General features: G+C 66.7%; 3 protein-coding genes across 3 annotated transcripts; 2 read left to right on the plus strand and 1 right to left on the minus strand.

The window, feature by feature from the left end:
- Positions 1-686: 686 nt before the first annotated feature.
- PFL1_06340 (uncharacterized protein) lies at positions 687-4,372 on the minus strand (the record flags this gene model as incomplete). Its single annotated transcript, XM_007883881.1, has 3 exons — positions 687-3,802; positions 3,908-4,017; positions 4,134-4,372. 3 exons carry the CDS (start codon positions 4,370-4,372, stop codon positions 687-689), a joined length of 3,465 nt encoding a protein of 1,154 aa, XP_007882072.1.
- Positions 4,373-7,108: 2,736 nt separating this feature from the next.
- Positions 7,109-10,378, plus strand: PFL1_06341 (uncharacterized protein; the record flags this gene model as incomplete). Its single annotated transcript, XM_007883882.1, has 1 exon — positions 7,109-10,378. The coding sequence occupies one exon, from the start codon at positions 7,109-7,111 to the stop codon at positions 10,376-10,378; it is 3,270 nt and encodes a 1,089-aa protein (XP_007882073.1).
- A 3,797-nt stretch (positions 10,379-14,175) lies between these two features.
- Positions 14,176-17,171, plus strand: PFL1_06342 (uncharacterized protein; the record flags this gene model as incomplete). The annotated part of the gene is made up of 2 exons (XM_007883883.1): positions 14,176-14,460; positions 14,565-17,171. 2 exons carry the CDS (start codon positions 14,176-14,178, stop codon positions 17,169-17,171), a joined length of 2,892 nt encoding a protein of 963 aa, XP_007882074.1.
- Positions 17,172-17,804: the final 633 nt, after the last annotated feature.

Raw genomic sequence — 17,804 nt, forward strand, 5'->3', positions numbered from 1 at the left:
GCGCGACGCCTCCTACAGGTAGTCAGATGTCTGCCCAAGCAGGTCGTGGTCAAGGGAATCAGTCGTGGGATGACCGGGGCGCAAGCTTGCTCGCTTGCTGTGCGCCATACCGGTAGCTCCGTCGCTTAAGCCTTTCGCCTGGCTTCGAGGGAAAGAGAGGGAGAGATCACCGAATGGGATGCCTTGGTTGCATGTGTGCTGGACGGCGCGCGGTCTCCATAGATCCTCCAGACTGCGGCTCTCTCAGCTTCGATCCCGCCTCGATGACCGACCGTCAGCGTGTGGCATTAACGGCACGCTCGGGGAATTCGGCGCCCGGCATCCCTCGCCTGCCGCAGTGAACCCGGTCCGTATCTCGCCTCGCCTTACCTCGATTTCGCATCGACCGTGATGCGCTCGTCCACCTTCCTCGTGCTCCACAAAGGCACACCCGATCTCGATCGAGGCCTCGCAGAGAAACATGGGGTCTTTACGGAGCCTCGCTCCTTTTGTTGATTGCCGCAGTGACGGTGGTCGCAACGTGTAGTAGTGTAGAGACGGACATGTGCGATGGACTGCCGTGGTGGCGAGCACGATCGCGACGAGATGGCAAGGAACTCGACGTCGTCTGAACGGCCCGGACAGCTCTCCCCACCTCATCTCGCGCAACCGGTCGTGCCCGCGGCCCATCCTGCGGCGGCCGGCCCCTATGCGCCGCCCCGGGACTGGAGGATAAACTGCTGCAGGTACGCCTTGAACTGCTTGGCCTCGAGCGTCTTGAGCTTGGCCACAAAGTCCTGTGCCAGCTCAGCGGGGCAGTTGATGCCGGGGAAGTAGACGGTGACGAGGTAGGTGACCAGCTCCTCGCCGCGCTTCAGGTAGATGGTCTTCATCAGCAGCGCAATCTCGCCCAGCACAATCTGCGACTGGGCGTCGCGCAGGTCGAACGTGTCCTTGGCCGGCGCCTCAAAGACGAGGCCGACGAGCGTCTCGTAAATGAAGCGCTCAAAGCCTGGCAGCGGCTTGCTCGGCGTCGCCGATGCGCCGGCCGCCGTGGCGCCCGATGACGACGACGACGACTTGGCCGAGCCCGCCGAATTGGTGCCGTTGGCGGCGGCGGCGGCGGTGCCGGCGGCAGTGGCGTCCTCGCCCTCCTTGCCGCCCCAGGTGGCGACGAGCCGGTGCAGGATGGAAAAGGCGGTGCGCTGGCACGACGGGTCCGACGCCGTCGAGTAGTATACGATGCTCTGCAGCAGCGTCTCGAGCTGGCCGCGGTTCTTCTCCGAGACAAAGACGCCGTCCATGCCCGAGCCGACCATCGCCGAGAGGAAGTTGATGTAGGCGCGCTGCAGCTCGGCCTTGCGCACGGCGTCGTCGGTGCCGGCAATGTCCTGGTTGAGGAAGTAGAAGATGCGCTCGACGAGCATGAGAAAGAGCTGGTCGATGATCGGCCGTACGCTCTCCTTGTACTTGTTGACCACCAGCCCGAGGAAGTTGATAAAGTCGATCAGCTCCTCGGCGCTGACCTGTCCCAGCAGCGCGTCAATCAGCCCGGGGATGTAGGGCAGCACCGCCTTGCCGCACGTCGAGACGATGCGCGCGAAGGCGCCGCGCGCCGCCTCGCGGATCACGGCAAACTGGTTGAGCGCCGTCAGGCTGACGAGGATCTGCTCCGTGACCGCCTTGAACACCTCGACCCACCGCGGCTCGGGCTGCGTGCTCTGCGGGTGGACGTCCGGGAAGCCCTTGGCCAGGCTGCTGAGCGCCAGCATCAGGTGGTGGACCTGCAGCACCAGCCGCAGGTCGCTGCCGTCGCGCTGGAAGCCCTGCACCGCCTGCTGCAGCTGCTCGATGAGCGGCTGCGCAATCGCCCGCGACAGCATGACCTGGTCGTCGGGCGACGCATGCAGCAGCGACACCAGCACGCCGCTCGTCTCAAACAGGTAGAGCTGGCTGTCAAAGAAGCCAGCGGGCGCCGTCGCCTTCTGCAGCGGGTCCTCGTCCGGTCCCACGTCTGGCAGCTCGGCGCGCACCGCCAGCACGTCCTGCATCCCCTCGAGCAGGCGCGGCACGATGTCGAGCGGCAAGGCGCCGACGGTCCGCAGGTCACGGATGAAGCGGTAGAAGAGGTAGTTGGCGCGCTTGCGCACGCCCTGCCGCTCGTGGTGGATGCCGCGCCAGTCGAGGAAGGCGGGCAGCGCCTCCGAGACCGAGGCGCTGCGAGCGGCGAAAAAGTTCGAGTAGCGGATGAGGCACTCGAAGAACTGCAGCTGGACCGCTGGGTGCGGGTAGGCCGATACGTTGGACTGCACCAGCTTCTGCACCATCTCTCCCAGCGTGCTCAGCGGCAGCGTGGCGAGAACATCGTTGGAGATCTTGAGGTTGCGCCCCTTGGCCGTCTCGCCCTCGGGCAGCTGGACAAACGTCGCCGGCGACAGGCCGACCTTGGGCGCCGCCGTGGCCGTGGTGAGGAGGTCGCCGTAAAAGTGGATGACAAACAGGGCCAGCTCGACCTGCTGCCAGCGCAGCCGCTGCGTCGCGGTGCCGGCGGCGCTCGCCTCGAACGAGGCAAACGTCGACAGCACCAGCTGCAGCAGCGTGTTGGAGAAGAGGCCCTCGTCGATGGCGGCGATGGCGCCGATGATGGTCTGCAGGTTCTTGCGCAGCTCGATGAACTTGATGTCCACCTCGTCCTCTTCCTCGTCGTCGTCGTCGGCGGCGCCGAAGCTGGCGCCGTTCCACTCGGCCTCCTCGTCAAACTGCATCTTCTGGAGCACGACCCGGATCAGGTTCGAGAGGAATTCGCCGCGCACCGGCGCCAGCGCGGCACCCCGCCGCTTGGCCTTCTTGTAGTTGTTGAGGACGGCGTTGATGCCGGACAAGACCTGCTCCGACGGGTCGTCGAACTCGTCAGAGAGGAAGCAGAGCACCACGGGCAGCGCCCCGTTGAGCAGGGCGTCGGCTGCGGTGCGGGTCGCCTCGTCGGCCGCCTCGTCCTCGACAATCTTGCACATCTCGAGCACCAGCACGTTGGTCAGCTTGGCGAGGTGCTCGCGGAACTCGACGTTGGCATCGCTGTCGTCGCCGGCGCCAGAGACGACCTTGCCCTTGTCGTCCTGCGGCGCGCTCGTCCGCGTCCGCGCTTCGAGGGGGGGGAGCACGTCGGTCAGGTTGAGCGCCTGTGCGAGCGACAGCTTGTCGGCGGGCTTCATGCCCTTGCTGACGACGCCGTGCAGCGCGTCGGCGGCGGCGGCGCGCAGCGAGGGGAGCGTGTGGTGGAGCAGCTGGAACAGCAGCGGCACCGTCTGGCCCGTCACAAAGAGGGATATGTCGATCCAAGAGACGTAGTCCTCGACGACCTTGGTCGCCGCCGCAGTCAGCTCGACGGCGTTGGCGTACGTCATCGTCCGGAGGCCCGAGCCGCCGCCGGCCGCTGCAGCGTCGGCCGCGGCGCCCTGGTTGACCCTGGCGTGGCCCTGCTCGACGATGCTCCACACCGTCTCTGCGATGCTGGCGGCGTGGTTGGCGCGGATCTCATCGCGGATGGCGGCATCGCGCTGCAGCCTCTCCCTCGAGCGGACGGCCCGCAACGTGGCGTCAGAGCCCAGCGTGACCGAGAGGTCGTGCAGGACCCGCAGCACCAGGTCCGAGGTGTATGGGTTGAGCGGCAGCTGCGAAGACGAGCCGGCGCCGAGCGAAGGTGAGTTCGAAGGGTGGGCGCGGTAGAGCGAAAGCAGCGTCGGAAGCAGCGTAAACGGAGGTGGCAGGCTGTAGGTCTGGAGCAGCAACACTGCGAGCACCTGAGCGAACTTGTTCTTGAGGTCTGCAGAGCGACAGGCGGTACGGGCAGCGAGGGGCGTTCAGCGTGCCTTGGCCACATGTCGAGCCAGCGTTGCGCAGGGATGGAGCTGCCCCAGGAAAGACTCACAAGGCACAGCCTGATCGCCGGAGCCTGCCACGTACTCTTGCTGAATGTAGCTGACGGCGGCCTCCTGCAACGTGGCCACGGCAGCGGCCGGATCGCTCGACATGCCGATCCTGAGCAGGAAAGCCGCAGAAGACCCAGAAGGGTGACGCCAGGACCGGAGGTGGTCAGCGTATGTACCGTGACCGGGACGAGCGGCGTCGCCCGAGCACGGCCAGGGTCGACTCACTTGTTCTCTAGGAAGTCGTCGACCAGCATCAGTCCGAACATTCTGGCATTGTGGCTGTACTTTGGCCCGTCGCCGCCATCGTTTCTGGCTGACCATACGGCCCAGCCGACGCTCCAGCTCTCCTCGGTGATGCTCTTGAGGTGTTCGAGGAACTGGAGCGCCTGGGAGGTGAGTTCTGGCCCAGCATTGGCGAGCGGGTTCGAGGCGATTTCGACCGCCTGGATCAGCTGTGCCTCCATGGCGGCGGCGGCGTCAGCGTCGTGGTCGGGGTCGAGTCAGAGGTCGAGGTCGGAAGCGCCGGATTGGCAGAGCCGAGAAGGGCTAGGGGCGATCAGCGCAAAAGGGTGCGTTGGCTGCGGCTCTGCCTTTGGGAACGCCGGCCGGCTGGCTGGCTCAAAGAGCGCTGCGTTTGGCTGCGTGTGACGGCAGTGGCGCTCTGCGACGACGAGATCGGAGGCTGGGTCCTCTGTCGCTATGGCAGCATGAGAGGAGGCGAGAGGCGGATCAAACGAAGGGCCTGGCGAGGTGGGAAGTCTCGCAGAGGTCGGAACAGCGGCAATCGGAGGCGATGCTGGCGTGGCTGCGTTTCCAGGCAAGGAGAGGCGATGCGGCCAGCTCTGCGATGTCGAAGGCGATACCTGCTGTCAGATGGAACGCCGTGGCCGGATCTCGCTCGTACGCTAGGCGATGCTGCTGGTGTGTCGGCGATGGATCTCGAGGACAAAGGCGATGCAAATGGGGCGTGTGGCTGCAGCAGTTAGAGCGTCCGTCGCTGCGGGCTGTCGGCAAGGCGAGCTTTCGATCGACCAGAAGCGGGGTGCTAGGAAGGAGGGGGGGTGTGATGGCTTCTCGGAAGGATGACTACGGGGCCTTGACGAGGCCACGTCGAGCTCTCGACGTCGGGCTGTCCGCTTGCTCGCCTGCCCAACTCTGGCCTGGCCTGGCCTGCCCTGCCTGCCTGCCTGCCTGCTTGCTTGTTTGTTGGCCGGTCGTCTGAGGTGGCCCTCGCCTGCCTGCCTCTCTGCCCACCGCTGCCTCTAAGTCTCTGAGCGTGCGTGGCTGGCCGTTGTCTGTTGCGTTGCGTGTGTCTCTCTGCGCTTCTTCCTTCCGGGCTCGCCCCTCGCGAGCGAGCGAGAGAAGGAAAAATCCAAAACCCAACACCGTACCATCAGATCACCAGCGTCTCGGATCCGCGCCGCTCCACTTTGGCCTGGCCTGGCCTGGCCGACCCCTTTCAACCAGCGGACCCTAGCCTGGCCGCCCCCCTGGAAGCTGCAGCATGAAAGCAGGCTAGGTAGGGCAGGCCGGCCTCGCCAGGCCTGGGCCTGGCTGCAGCCAACTTTTTTTCTTTCTTTTTCGCGCGCAAGCAGGCGTGGCCCGGCCTGCCTGTTGGTTGCCCGCCTTTCTTGCTTGCTCCACTTTTTGTGGGCCTGGCTCGGCTGGCCCGCCGCTGCTGGTTGCTGCTCGATTGCCTGTGGCCGCCTGCCTGCTTGCTGCTTGCCGCTGGCCCGCCCCCCGCACCCCTGGCTGCCTCGCTCAGGGTCCGGGATGAGCAGCAGCAGCAGCAGCAGCAGCAGCGCAGCTAGCGTAGCGTTTTAGGTTGCCTGTCCCGCTCCGCCTGCTTCGTCCCCCTCCTCCCTGCTCCCCTATCGGCCTCGCACCGGCCTGGCCGACGCTTGCTTGCTGCCTCGCTGGGGGTCATCTCCTATCTTGAAGCTGCTCATTGTGTCGGACCTCTGCCGCCATCACGTAGCATCTGCCTGCCTCGGGGCCCAAAGAGAATGGGAGCGGTATCTGTGTCGCTGAGCTCTGGCTGTAGCCTAGCCTGTCGAGCTCACCCGACCAACTCGGGCCAGCCCCGGCCTAGGCCTCATCAATCGAGCGTGGCGGCGTCGCCGGCTAGCCTCAGCCTGCCTGCTGCCTGCGCCAGGTAGGGGGTCCTTGCGCCGAACGCACGCTATGCTACGCAGCATCGACTGCAGGAGCGTCCCTGCCTCTTGTCTGATCCCCCTTCCCTGCTCTGCCCTACCATCACACCGTGCCCTCGTCACATCACACCCCACCCGACTGGCCCAGCTCCCCCGCTTCTGCCGTCACAAACACACGCGCAGCTCCCTGTCTAGCTTAGCCTGGCCCAGCCTGGCCAAGCCTGTCTGCTGCCCGCCCTCTTCCGCACGTTCGCTCGCTGCAAGCGGCTGGCGCTGTAGGTTGGCTGTGGCCCCAGCCCCTTCCGCCTGGGTGCAGTGCAGAGGCCGCCAGACTCACCTGCCTGGCTCCTTTGCTCACCTCTGGCTCCTGCCTTTCCACCGCACCACCACCTCCTTGGTCTTCCACGTCAGCACAAGCACAGACAACAACAGCAGCAGCAGCAGCAGCAGCAGCAGCAGCAGCAACAACAACTATAGCAGCTTGCAAGAGCAAACCCGACGGCATAGCCACCGCCTACTACCTCGCCGCCTCGCCCCTACCTGCAGCGCCACCTACGACCATCGCTCGGCGCACCGTACGCTACACGCTATCCGCCCGGCGCTGCCTACAACCCCTCTTGACTCTTCCCCCTCGACCGTACTTCGACCACGCCACCCACTTTCCTCGGCCACTCGGCCCCCCTCACGCCCCTCGACATTCTCTGACCGACTGCAAGCTCGGAGGTTCTACCTCGTATCTCTTTCCCTCATCTCTCGCACACCCCATCAGCGAGAATCTTCAGGGCGCCGAGGCCTCGCCCAGCATTTCGTCCGCAACCTGGAGCTGAAGCTGGATACAGGTGAGGACAGCCGTCCGACGTGGCTCGAAGAGCGCCATCTAGTCCGTACCTGCCCCGCATTGCCCAACGCCCGCTGATCACACTCCGAGCGGCATGCACCCCGCCATCCTCGAACCACGTCTAGGCCCTTGCCTGCACAACACGGCAGCCAGGCTGTACCCCTAGGCAGACCCGCTGCCAGCCGGGCCAGCCTCTCCCCCTCCGCAATATGTCCTCGCCCATCGACGAGCCTGCGATGGCGGGCCACATCCGCAGCTTCAGCTCACCGAGCCTCTCGTCATCGTCGCACACACCCTCATCGTGCAACCTGGACGACGTCGGCCCGCACGACCTGTCGGACGTCTCGTCGCTCGACGGGTCCGAATTCGAAATCATCGACGTCGTGCGACGACCCGCCTCATCGCTCTCTGCAAGGTCCCGCGAACATGCGGGCGCCGAGGGCAGCCACGATGCACCTTACGATGGCAGCCTGCTCGGTGATCACGCCGACCAGTGGGCCACGGTCCCCCGCCACACGACCCTGGCCGATGGCAGCCACGCCGTCGACGTGCATCGCCTCGCTCCGAACCAGAATTCGCGCACGCAGCGCGTCGTCGGTGGCGACAACATCGACGGCGACGAGCGTGGAGACCTGTCTGCCGTCCTCAATGAGCAAGATGCCGCCGAGGCCGACCTGCTCAACCGTAGCTTGACTTCAACTTTTGCCCTGTCTCGCCACGAGCAGCAGGACAGCGGTCCCTCGTCCAGCACCAACTCGACCTGCATCGTCACTCCGCTCGCTTCGATCCTGGCCAATGCCACAAGCCACCGGCTCTCGAGCTTTCCGGAGCGAGAGAGCGACGGCGAAAACGCCATCGCCAGCTCCGATGCGACGCCCTCGGTGCTCGCAGCCTCGCAGTTCACGTTCCCCGACCCGCTCAGCGTGTCGATGGCTGGGCCGGTTGGACACGAGGACGAAGGCGGCGCCGATGCCGCCGGCGGTTGCCCGGTAGTCTCGGCTCCCTCTGACCATTCGCAAGCGCTCCGCAACCGGCGATGGACCCCGGTCCCGAGCGAGGCAAAGACCACCGACCCGTCGATGGTCAGCCGTCCGAGCGAGCGCGGGTGGAACCGTGCGAGAGCGGCGGCGGCAAAGGCGGGGGCACCGACCGCCACCGCGTCGAGCTTCGGCTTCAACACCTTCGATCCGGCGTCGCTCGGGTCCACCGAGGTGGCAGCCAAGTCGGGCGACCTGCGCTCAGCGCTGGCCGGCCGTCCGGTGCGCAGGACCCACATCGACCTTCCCGCCGCCATCAATGTCTACTACCTTGGCCGTCGTCCGAGCGCGGCCGTGCTGTGGCGCATCTCGCAGGCGGTCAAGTCCTCGCTTGTCGAGGCGGCGGGCGTTCCTCTGCAGCCTCACGCGCGCGACGTCCACCAAGGCGGTATCGTCGTCACCAGGTCGGCCGCCGGCAACGCCTTTGGCAAGCGCGTCCTCCATCTCAAGGAGGTCGACTGCACCGAGGCACGCGACGACAGCGCGGAGCGGACCGCAATGGTCGAGGGCTACCTCAAGGGCACTGCCGCGCATGACGTCGCCAAGGGCAACGCGCTCATCATCTGCTGCCTCGAGGGCGGCGAGGCCAGCACCTCGACCAGCCTGCCCAGCCACCTCGCCAGCCTGCTCGAATTGATCCATGCCCGCCTCCCCTCGCCCACCCAGCTGGGCAGTCAGGCAGCACAGGTCCCCAAGCCGCTGGTCCTGCCAGTCTCGTGCCCGAGATCGAGCGCGGATGCCGACGACGCCATCTCCATCGCTTCGTCCGGCCAGCGCGAGCTCGTGCGCCAGCTCTCAAGCCGCATGGATGTCCAGGCCATCGATCGAGAGTGGAGCTCAACCCTGGCCGAGACCCTGCGACTGCTCAAGGCCATCTGCTCGGCTCCCCACCTGCACGTGCAGTTTGCCCCCGGCACCGCCTTTGTGCGCGTCATTGGCTTCGAGGCCCTCGTCTCAAACTCGGCAAGCTGGTTCCGCGGCGATGCCACCTGGGCATGCCGCGCGGCGATGACCCTGACGACGCCGTCCAACTCGCCGTTGGTCCTCCTCCAGGGCGCCGAGTCGGAGCCTCGAGGCATGCAAGCGCCGCCGGCCTGGCTGACAAAGACGCGCAAGTGGCTATCCCGCGGTGCTCAGAATGCCCCCTTCTATCAGGAATCGCTCGAATCGGGCAAGGAGAAGCTCGAGGACGACGAGGTCCTCGGCCCGCTCGAGGACCGCGACGACCTCGAGCGTCTCTCGACTCGCAAGCTGCTCTCACGCCACCGCATGCTCAAGCTCCTCGTCCTCGCCATGTCGCTGCTGTCGTGCGCCGCGCTGCTCGGCAACGGCACCGTGCCGCTGGCGAACAAGCTTTTCGATCAGGGAACCCGGCTTTCGCGCGCCTCGCTGTCCAAGCCGACAGCGATGTCGATCGTGAACTCGCTCACCCCCGGCGGCGGCGGCGCTTTCCTCGACTGCACTCGCAACCTCTCCCAGAGCATCGCAAGCCGTCACTCCGCCTCTTCGAGCCTCGTCAACGTACCCGCTGCCGGATCGAGCGGGACGAGCGGGACGAGTCCGACCGCCAGTCGCCGCACCAAGTCTACGCCGAGCAAGCCATCCGAGCTGCGACCGAATGCCATGGCGAGCACGGCCGTGGCCGTTCGCAGCGCCGCTAACCAGACCACCGGCCTCTCCGTCTACCAGCAGACCGTGTTTGGCGATCCCCCAATGGCCGTCACGAACGATAGTGGCAGCAGCAGAACGAAGGGCAAGGCCAAGGCCAAGGGCAGAGCCAAGACCAAGGGCAAGTCCAAAGGTGTCGGCCGCGTCCAACGCTCGGCCGGCGGTTCGGCGACGGAGTCCGCAGCCTCGGCGCCGGCGCAGGGTCGGGTCCTTGATCGCCTGCTGCGCGGCGCGCATCAGGCCAAGACGGCGCTCATCGCCGGCGCCCGGCTATCGTGGCAGTACTGGCTGTCGGAGCTGTGGCGCGTCTACCACGACATTGTCCTTCCAGCCCAGCAGTACTATGCCGACGCGTCGCTGCATGCCTCGCGGATGCTGCACAGTGCTCGCACCGCCTCGAAGGTGTTTGCCGACAAGCACAGACACGACGCCCGCCACCTGCTGTCGGACGCGGTCCGGGGCGCCGTCGTCGTCGACGATATGGTTCGCGCCCGTGCGCTCGAGACGCGCCAGTGGGCGCGCAGCATCTTTCGCGACATGACCAAGGGAGCCGTCATAGTCTCGGACGCTGCATCGAGCAGCCTGGCTTCTGCGGCCGAGGAGCTCAAGACGAAGGGCGAAAACCTCGCGCAGCACCTCAAGTCCAAGCGCCTGGACGAGAGGTTGCGGCAGCGCGCGTCCGAGGCGCGCCGCTACAGCGACCAGCTCCTCGGGTCGGCGCTGAGGCGCGGCGATGAGCAGCTCGAGTACTGGTTCTTTGCCGACGACGACTGAATGTGCGGTCGCCGCGACTCCTCTTCAGTCACCCCCTCGGCGAGCAAGTCGGCAGCGGCCCCACCGGACGGCACTTGCTGGCTCGCCGCCAGCCCTTCTCGACGACCCTGGGCCGGCCGGCACCCTCTCCCTTTCCCGATCCCGTCCATCGAGAGCGCCAGCCGGCACCATCTGCAATCTCGGGCGGCGTCCGTGTCGATCGCGAGCCGGCCATTCCCATCTTACTCTGATATGTATCCCTCCCTCGACTCGTCCAGCACCGATGGCTTTTCCGCGTCCTCTCTTCTCTCCAGCCCGACCGCCCGCAGTGGTATGGGTCGGCGGGCCCACTCGAGCTAGGCCTCGAGCCTCGTGTATCGTGTCCGCTTCCATTCCCAGTCCGCCTAGCTAGTCCGCTGCGCTCGTGTCTGCCCTCGTCCTTGTGTCGCCCCCCGAATAGCGGCTCACCCCACCGCCACCACCTCGACCCCCCTCCCCCCCCAAGCCATGTCGACCGGGCCCTGACCCTCCTCTGCGAAACGCGAGGAATGTATGTTAACCACGAATCCAAACCTCTCGATCCGCTTCCAGGCCGATGCGATGTCAGTGCGTCGCGAGCGCGGACAAGTGGCAGCGAGGGCCAAGATGCGTCGACAGTCGAGGCGGCGCGAGGTGATTGGCGCGATAATTTGGCCTTGGCTGGGCGGTTTCCCCGCATTTTTCTTTCTTCTATCGCTCGCCTGCTGGGCTGCCGATCTGACGTGCAGGCAAATGACGCCAGCCCGCCTGCCTGAGCCCCAGCTCGCGCGAGACCCTGCCTGCCTCTCTGGCTCACACCACCGCCTGCCAACAGACCTCCAGGCGCGGTCAGGCCATACTCGAGTCATGCCCTCCCCAGCAACAGCAGCCACGCACCAGCGTACGATGCATCGGAGTCATCCACCCCTCGTCGCTGCCACCACGTCGCTGGCCATCGCAGTCTGAGCTTACCTGCTTGCTTGCTTGGTTGCGCGCTGGTCGGGCCATGGCTTGAAGGGGATAGGCCAGGGGGTCGTGGGGGATGCCCACCGCCTGCCGCTTCTGACTCGACCGGACCTGAGACCCAGCACCCAGCAGGCAAGCGCAGACAGCAGCGTTACAGTTGGGGCGCCGCCAGCTCCACCGTACGCTTGCGCAGCCCAGCCAAGCCAAGCCTAGCCTTCCTAGAGGCCATGCATGCTTGCAAGCTTACTTCTGCTTGCTCGCTGGTGGGGACTGACGGGCGAAGGCCAACAAAAAGACACCGCTTCTTCTGCCGACACCGCGGCCTGCCGTGGCCTGGCCTGCCTGAGCCTGGCTGGCTGGCTCGGGGCCGCGGATAGGGGCCGTTGGCGCGCGCGCCCCCCGTCTCTTGCTTCTCTCTCTCTCTCTCTTTGTCCCCCTTTGGCGCCGGCTGCCCGAGAGTGCGTGGGGCTGGCTGAGCCGGCTTGCCGGGCAATCAGACCGGCACAAACAGGGCAGATCAGAGGCCCCAGGCAGGCTAGGCTCAAGCATCACACACCCGCGCATCCACGCACGTCGCGATCGTGAGCGGGCCCCCCTTCTTTGAGGCCAGCTGGCTCCAAAGCATGCGTGCGACAAGAGCATGACCCCCGTTCCAGCCTAGGCCTAGCCTGTCCTCCTCTCCTCCCTCCGAGCTCCGGCGTCATGGTCCGGCGTCGGGCGGAAGCAAGGCGAGCGGGGAACGGGTTCCCGGCCAACGTAGACATCCGCTACGTACTCTCGCGCGGCGCCCCGTTCCCGACCCACCCACCCGGCCTTCGCCCCGCCCTTGGCATCGGCTTGGACCTGCCGTGCGAGTCACGCCTGCGTGTCAGGCAACCATCATATCGGGATGGCAACGCAGGCGGGGCGGCGAGACGTGCTGCGCCGGACAATCGACCAGGCTGCTGCCCCACCGCCGCAAGTTCGGGAAGCTCGATGGATCGGATGGGCGTGGATTTGCAGGCCCACGGAGCGGCAGGCTGACGGCGCGGTGGCGTTGGCGAGGCCAGAGGGGGCTTTCAAAAATCGAGGTAGTTAGAGGTATCGCAGCAGCGCCAAAGGCGGCAGCGTGGGGCTGTGCAGGAGCCAACGGCGCAGCAGGCCCCCCAGGCAGAGATCGAGTGCGCGTTGGCGCGTGATGGCGCCGGCGCTTGGTGGGTCGGACCGAAGCCGGACTCGCGCTTCCGCCCGCCGCTGGCCTTGACTTGCCAGGAGGGCCTGCCTAGCCGCCCGGACACGGCCTCCGCCCGGCGGCGGACGGTACGGTGATGGTTGGCAGCGATAGCTTGATGCTGACGAGTTGGCCGGGGCTTGGCCTGCCTGACCTGGTCGAGGCTGCGGCGTTGCGAGCGCAAGCAAGCTTCCCGGCAACCTACCTAGCTCGCCCAGTCAGAGTGCCTTGCCCTGCGCTGCCCTCGCCCTCGAGGCGGGACCATACGATCCGCAACCACCAACCCCGGATGCGATGGAAGGGGCTTGGCCAGTGCGCCCTGAGACACGGACGCGCGGCCAGGCGACGCTGCAGGCCCCTCTCGAGCCGGCTGGCTGGCTGGGCTGGCTTGGCTGGCTTGCTTCTCTGGCGGCGTGGGGACCTGACTTTTGGCCGGCTCGTCTCGCCGCTTCCCACCCCGACCAACCCGACCGACGGTGCTGCTGCCCTGCCCCGCCCGCCGCCCGCCGCCCGCCGACTCCCTGGCTGGCTGGCTGGCTGGCTTGCTGCTCGCGCTTGCTCTGGCTGAGGCTCTGCCACCGACCGACCCGACCCTCTGGCCATCCGCCGCCTCGCCCCGCCCCGCCCTGCCCTGCCCTGCCCTGCCTCGCCTCGCCTCGCCTCGCCGTCTCGCTCTCCCTCGCCAACCGGCCGGCCTGCTGGCCCCGCCGCGCCTTGCCCACCGCCGCCGAAGCTGCCGTAGATCCGCACGCACCCTGCTGTGCGCTTCTTCTCAAGGACAGATAGAGAGGGCCCCCCTTCCTTCCGCCGCGCGCGCGCCTCCACCCCCTTCTTCCACCAGCTGACCCCCCTTTCCCCCCGCTGACTGCCTGCGTGCCACCTCCCTGCCCGCCACCGCCACCCCCAGCGTCGTTCCTCCTGATCTCCACCACCACCTCTGCCAACACCAACATCGCCACCGCCCCCGCCATCCACCAACCATCCATTCATCCGGCCGCCGCCCGCCCTCGCGACCACTTTCATCTGTCGCCCGCCCGCCGGCTTCCATCTTGCGCTCGCACAACAGCCGACGCCGCCTCGATCCTCGTTCCCGCCGTCGAGCTGCCTCGCCACCCAGACCACAGCCGCCTGTGCGCCAACAGGTCCATCCATCTGCGCTCCGCTCCCGCCAACACTCCCGACGGCTCCTGTCTCCGCGCCTCGACGCATTCGCCGCCACTCTTTCCTTCCCGATAAGATCGGACCAAGCTTCCGAAGCAGGCCTATCACCGATAGCACCAGCGTCCACCAGCCAGTTCGTGCGCTGTGGTTGGACACGAGTCCGCTCGCTTCTCGACATAGCTCAGAGGCACCCCAGTCCTCTCGACTGACGAGCAGGCTGCCAGCATCCACCTGGGCATCAGCGCAGCGCAGCGCTCCTTCCTGTACTCGACTCTCGTCTGCCAAGAACGCCCTCTCGCACTCCCACTTGGCCTAGGCCTACCGCATAGACCCGAAGCAGGGCCTTTCGCTTCGAGCAGGCCGCCACACGTTCCATCCGCAGCGCATCCCTTGAGCGCTGGCAACCCTTCGGCACCTGCCCCCACCGTTTCTCAAAGTCCCCAGCCGGCACCTCAACGCCGATATGTCGGTCGACCTCGAAGCCAGGCCCGCACCGGCGCCGACCCAGTCTTCACCCACCTTCCGACAGACCGGCTTCTCGGTGCCTCCGACATCGACATCGTCGACCCAGGATGTCAACGCCACCGCCTCCGGCAACACCGCGCACAAGGCGCCAAGAGGGAAGCTCTCGAGCTCCAGCCTCAATGCGGCCCTGCATGCCCGATCCCATTCCGGCACCGTGGGGAGAGCCGGAGGCCACCGCACCTCCACCGACGATGGAGACGCAGAGATGACCGACGCCGGCGAGGTGAGTGGTCGACCTACAACCAGAGGCGCTTGTCGGAGTGCGCGCGGATTGATCGACTGCCGACTGCCGACTGACTTGTGTCTCTGCGCATCGACCCCGCACAGATGTCGTCCTACCGTCCGCTGCCGATCCCAGGCAAGACGGCGGCCATTGCCCTCGTCTCAAAGACATCGCAGTCGCCCAGCGATCTGGCCACGCCACCCGACGCCATGGCGCTGACATCCCACAAGCAGTCGCCTGGCCTCTCGACCAGCGGCGTCCGCCTGCCCCCGCTCAACTCGAACCTCATCAGCCCGCGCTTCTCCACCATGCACGGATCCAGCGTTTCGAGCGGGCCGGCCTCGGCGACCTCGAGCCATTGGTCGCCCGGACGCAGCTCGGACCCGCACCTCTACAGCATCTCGTCTGGCCGCAAGTACAGCTACACGACCTTCAAGCCCTCGCTCAGCACGAGTTTCAAGATGTCGGCCGAACGCGGTCGCAGCAGCAACACGTTCGACGACGACGATGATGACGACGACGACGACGACGAGAGGTTCGGCAAGCGCTCGTCGGGCGCCCTCGGCCTTGTGTCCGATGGCAAGGCGGCCGGACGCGCGGCGACGGCCGAGGCGGGCGAGGACGGCGATGCCTCTGGCGTCTTCAGCTTCTCTAGCCCGTGCTTCGGACCCAAGCAGCTCGACAACGACCAAATCCCGTCTCCGGATCCGAGCGAGCAGCTGCCCGCAGCGTCCGGCAGCGGTCCCGCGCCGAGTGGCGTGCTGAGTCCCAGCTGGGCCACGGCTTCCCTCGGCAAGCTCAGCCTCGGCAGTCCTGAAGCTAGGACGACGATCTCGTCGCAGCTGCGTCGAGGCTCGCGCCCACAGCACAGCCACAGCTACGGCCAGACCAACCACGGTGGCAACATGTCGACCTCGGCCGACGTCGCCGTCCACGCGGCCATGCAGCAGCGGCGGTACTCGTACAACAAGGCCGCGAGACCGTCCCTCTCCTCGGGTCCGAGCAGCTACACCTACTCGACCAGTTTCGGGCGCGACTCGGCGCTGAATCGCCACCCATACCCGCGCAGCTCGATGCCCGGCAGCTATGGAGCGTCGAGCTACCGTGCCTCGCGTTCCCGCTCGCGCACGCGCCACGGTCCCGAAGACGCTCGGGCGTCCAGCAGGCTCGAGGACGACGACGAGACCGACGAGGAAATGCAGCTCGACGAGGACGACGATGACGCCACCGAAGACGAGGCCGACTACGCATACGCGCGGCACCAGGCTGGCAGGAGCGCGTACGGCCGCTCGATCCCGCGAGCGGTCAACGACCGCAGCCGCTCAAACACGCCGTCGAATGCGAGCCTCGGCCTCACCTTTTCGATGAGCCCGAGCTCCAACTCGATCCTGGGCAAGGGGCTGCCGTACGACTCGGGCAGCCGCTCGGCCTCGTTTGGCGTCAGCCTCAGTCGTCAATACAGCTCGGACCGCCACCCGCCAGGGGCCTCTCTGGCGCCGCACCGCCACCACCCCTATGCGACCAGCCCGAACGGCGCCACGACGGGCCCGCTGAGCGCATCGATGGGCCTGTCGTATAGCCCCGGATCGAATGCGCCGCTCAATCGCCCGGCCCATCGACGCGGAAGCAGCCTCGGCAACGGCCTGGCCGCGCCCGGCTACGGCGGCACGATGCTCTCGACTTCGCCGCGCTACGCCAATGGCGTGCCACACCGTGATGAGCAGCAACTTGGTGAGGGAGGAGCGTACCTCGGGCAGCCCTCGTTTGCGTCGGGATCGCCATTTGCCGCGGGACAGCGCATGGACAGCGCAGGCAAGTACTACACGCCCGCTCCGGGCAGCTCGTACGGGCATGCGCAGGCCCACTTTGCGTCGCGCAACGGCGGCTTGGCTCAATCGCCGCCGGGTCGCCTGCCGCCTGACCGCCTGGGCCAGATCCACGCCGGCTTCGGGGCCCACGAGCGTTCCGACAGCATGGCGAGCGAGGCGACCGAGGGCCCGGACAGCGGAGTGCGGCCTTCTGTGCCGCCGACGACGACGGCGAGCGCATCCGCTCGCTCCAATAGCAACACGGGAGCGTCGGGCAATGTGGATGAGACGGCACAGGTGGCGGCGATCCGCGACCGCCTCGGTGGGGCCGCCAGCTGCTCGGCCTTTATCTCGAAGCTATGGCTGCTCATGATCAACCCGGACCTCTACAGCAAGTACATTCGCTGGGACGAGGCAGGCACGTCGATCATCCTTTCGAGCGAGCCCGAGATTGCCAACGAGTTCGCCTCGGACGTGCTGCCCAAGCTCTTCAAGCACGGCAACAATGCCAGCTTTGTCCGTCAGCTCAACCTCTACGGCTTCCAACGGATCCCATCGTCGCGCCTCCTCGACCCCACCGAGATCAAGGTGGCCGCCGCCAGGCGCGCGGCCGAGTCGGGCGGGGCCGGCGCTGCATCCGCAGGCACGCTCAACACGGCCGTCCAGCTCTACGGCCCGCACTCGAGCTTTGCCCACCCGCGCTTCCGACGGGGCCACGAGGAGCTGCTGACGACCATGAAGCCGCGCTCCAGCAAGAAGCCCAAGAAGTCGAACGGCTCGGCCACGACTGGCCTCAGCCCGCCCAAGCAAGAGGCAGGTGCAGGTGCGGCGGGCGGAGCGGGCCGCACCGCCGCCGCCGCTGATGGCGACGAGACGGACGAAGAGGACTTTGCCCTTTCGTGAGGACGCCGCTGCCGGCGCATACAGCTCCGCATCAGCGGCAGCAACAAGGACGACGACGACGACCACAGCCCCGAATATACGCGGCTGCAGCAAGCGGCAAGCTAGCCGCGACCCGATGCATTCCCCGAGCAAGCCTTCCCTTTGCCGCGTTTCCGACTGAGCCCGACGCCAGGCTCGCTTCCCCCAGGTTACCCTTCTCTTGATACCTCGACGCGACGCGATTGCGGCGGCCGCCAGCTGCTCTGAGCCGCACCGCAGCCTCTGCCTCGCCTTCCATTGCCTCGACCCGGCTCTCCTCTCCACTTTCGCCGTTCTCCGTCCGTTTTTGCCGTGTCCCTGCCTCGCTCCGTGTTTGTTCTCGTCACTCGCATTCCTGTATAAAACACGCCTCACCTGATTCTACGGCCCGCAGCCTTCCTTTCAGCCTCTTCTCGTCGCGCTCTCATCGCCTTGCGTCCGCCCCGTCTCTTTTCGTCGATTCCCCCCATTCCACCCCTCCCCCTTTCTCTTGCGGTCGGCACTTATCCTCTCTGTTTCGTTTGGGAGAGCGCGGCCAGCGTGTATAACTTGTTTTTCCTCTTGAGCATCGGTCGTCGCAGCGACCAGTGACCTGACCAGTCAGCCAAACCACCT

This window comes from Pseudozyma flocculosa (genome assembly GCF_000417875.1).
Source record: "Pseudozyma flocculosa PF-1 unplaced genomic scaffold scaffold00025, whole genome shotgun sequence".
Lineage (NCBI taxonomy): Eukaryota > Fungi > Basidiomycota > Ustilaginomycetes > Ustilaginales > Ustilaginaceae > Pseudozyma > Pseudozyma flocculosa.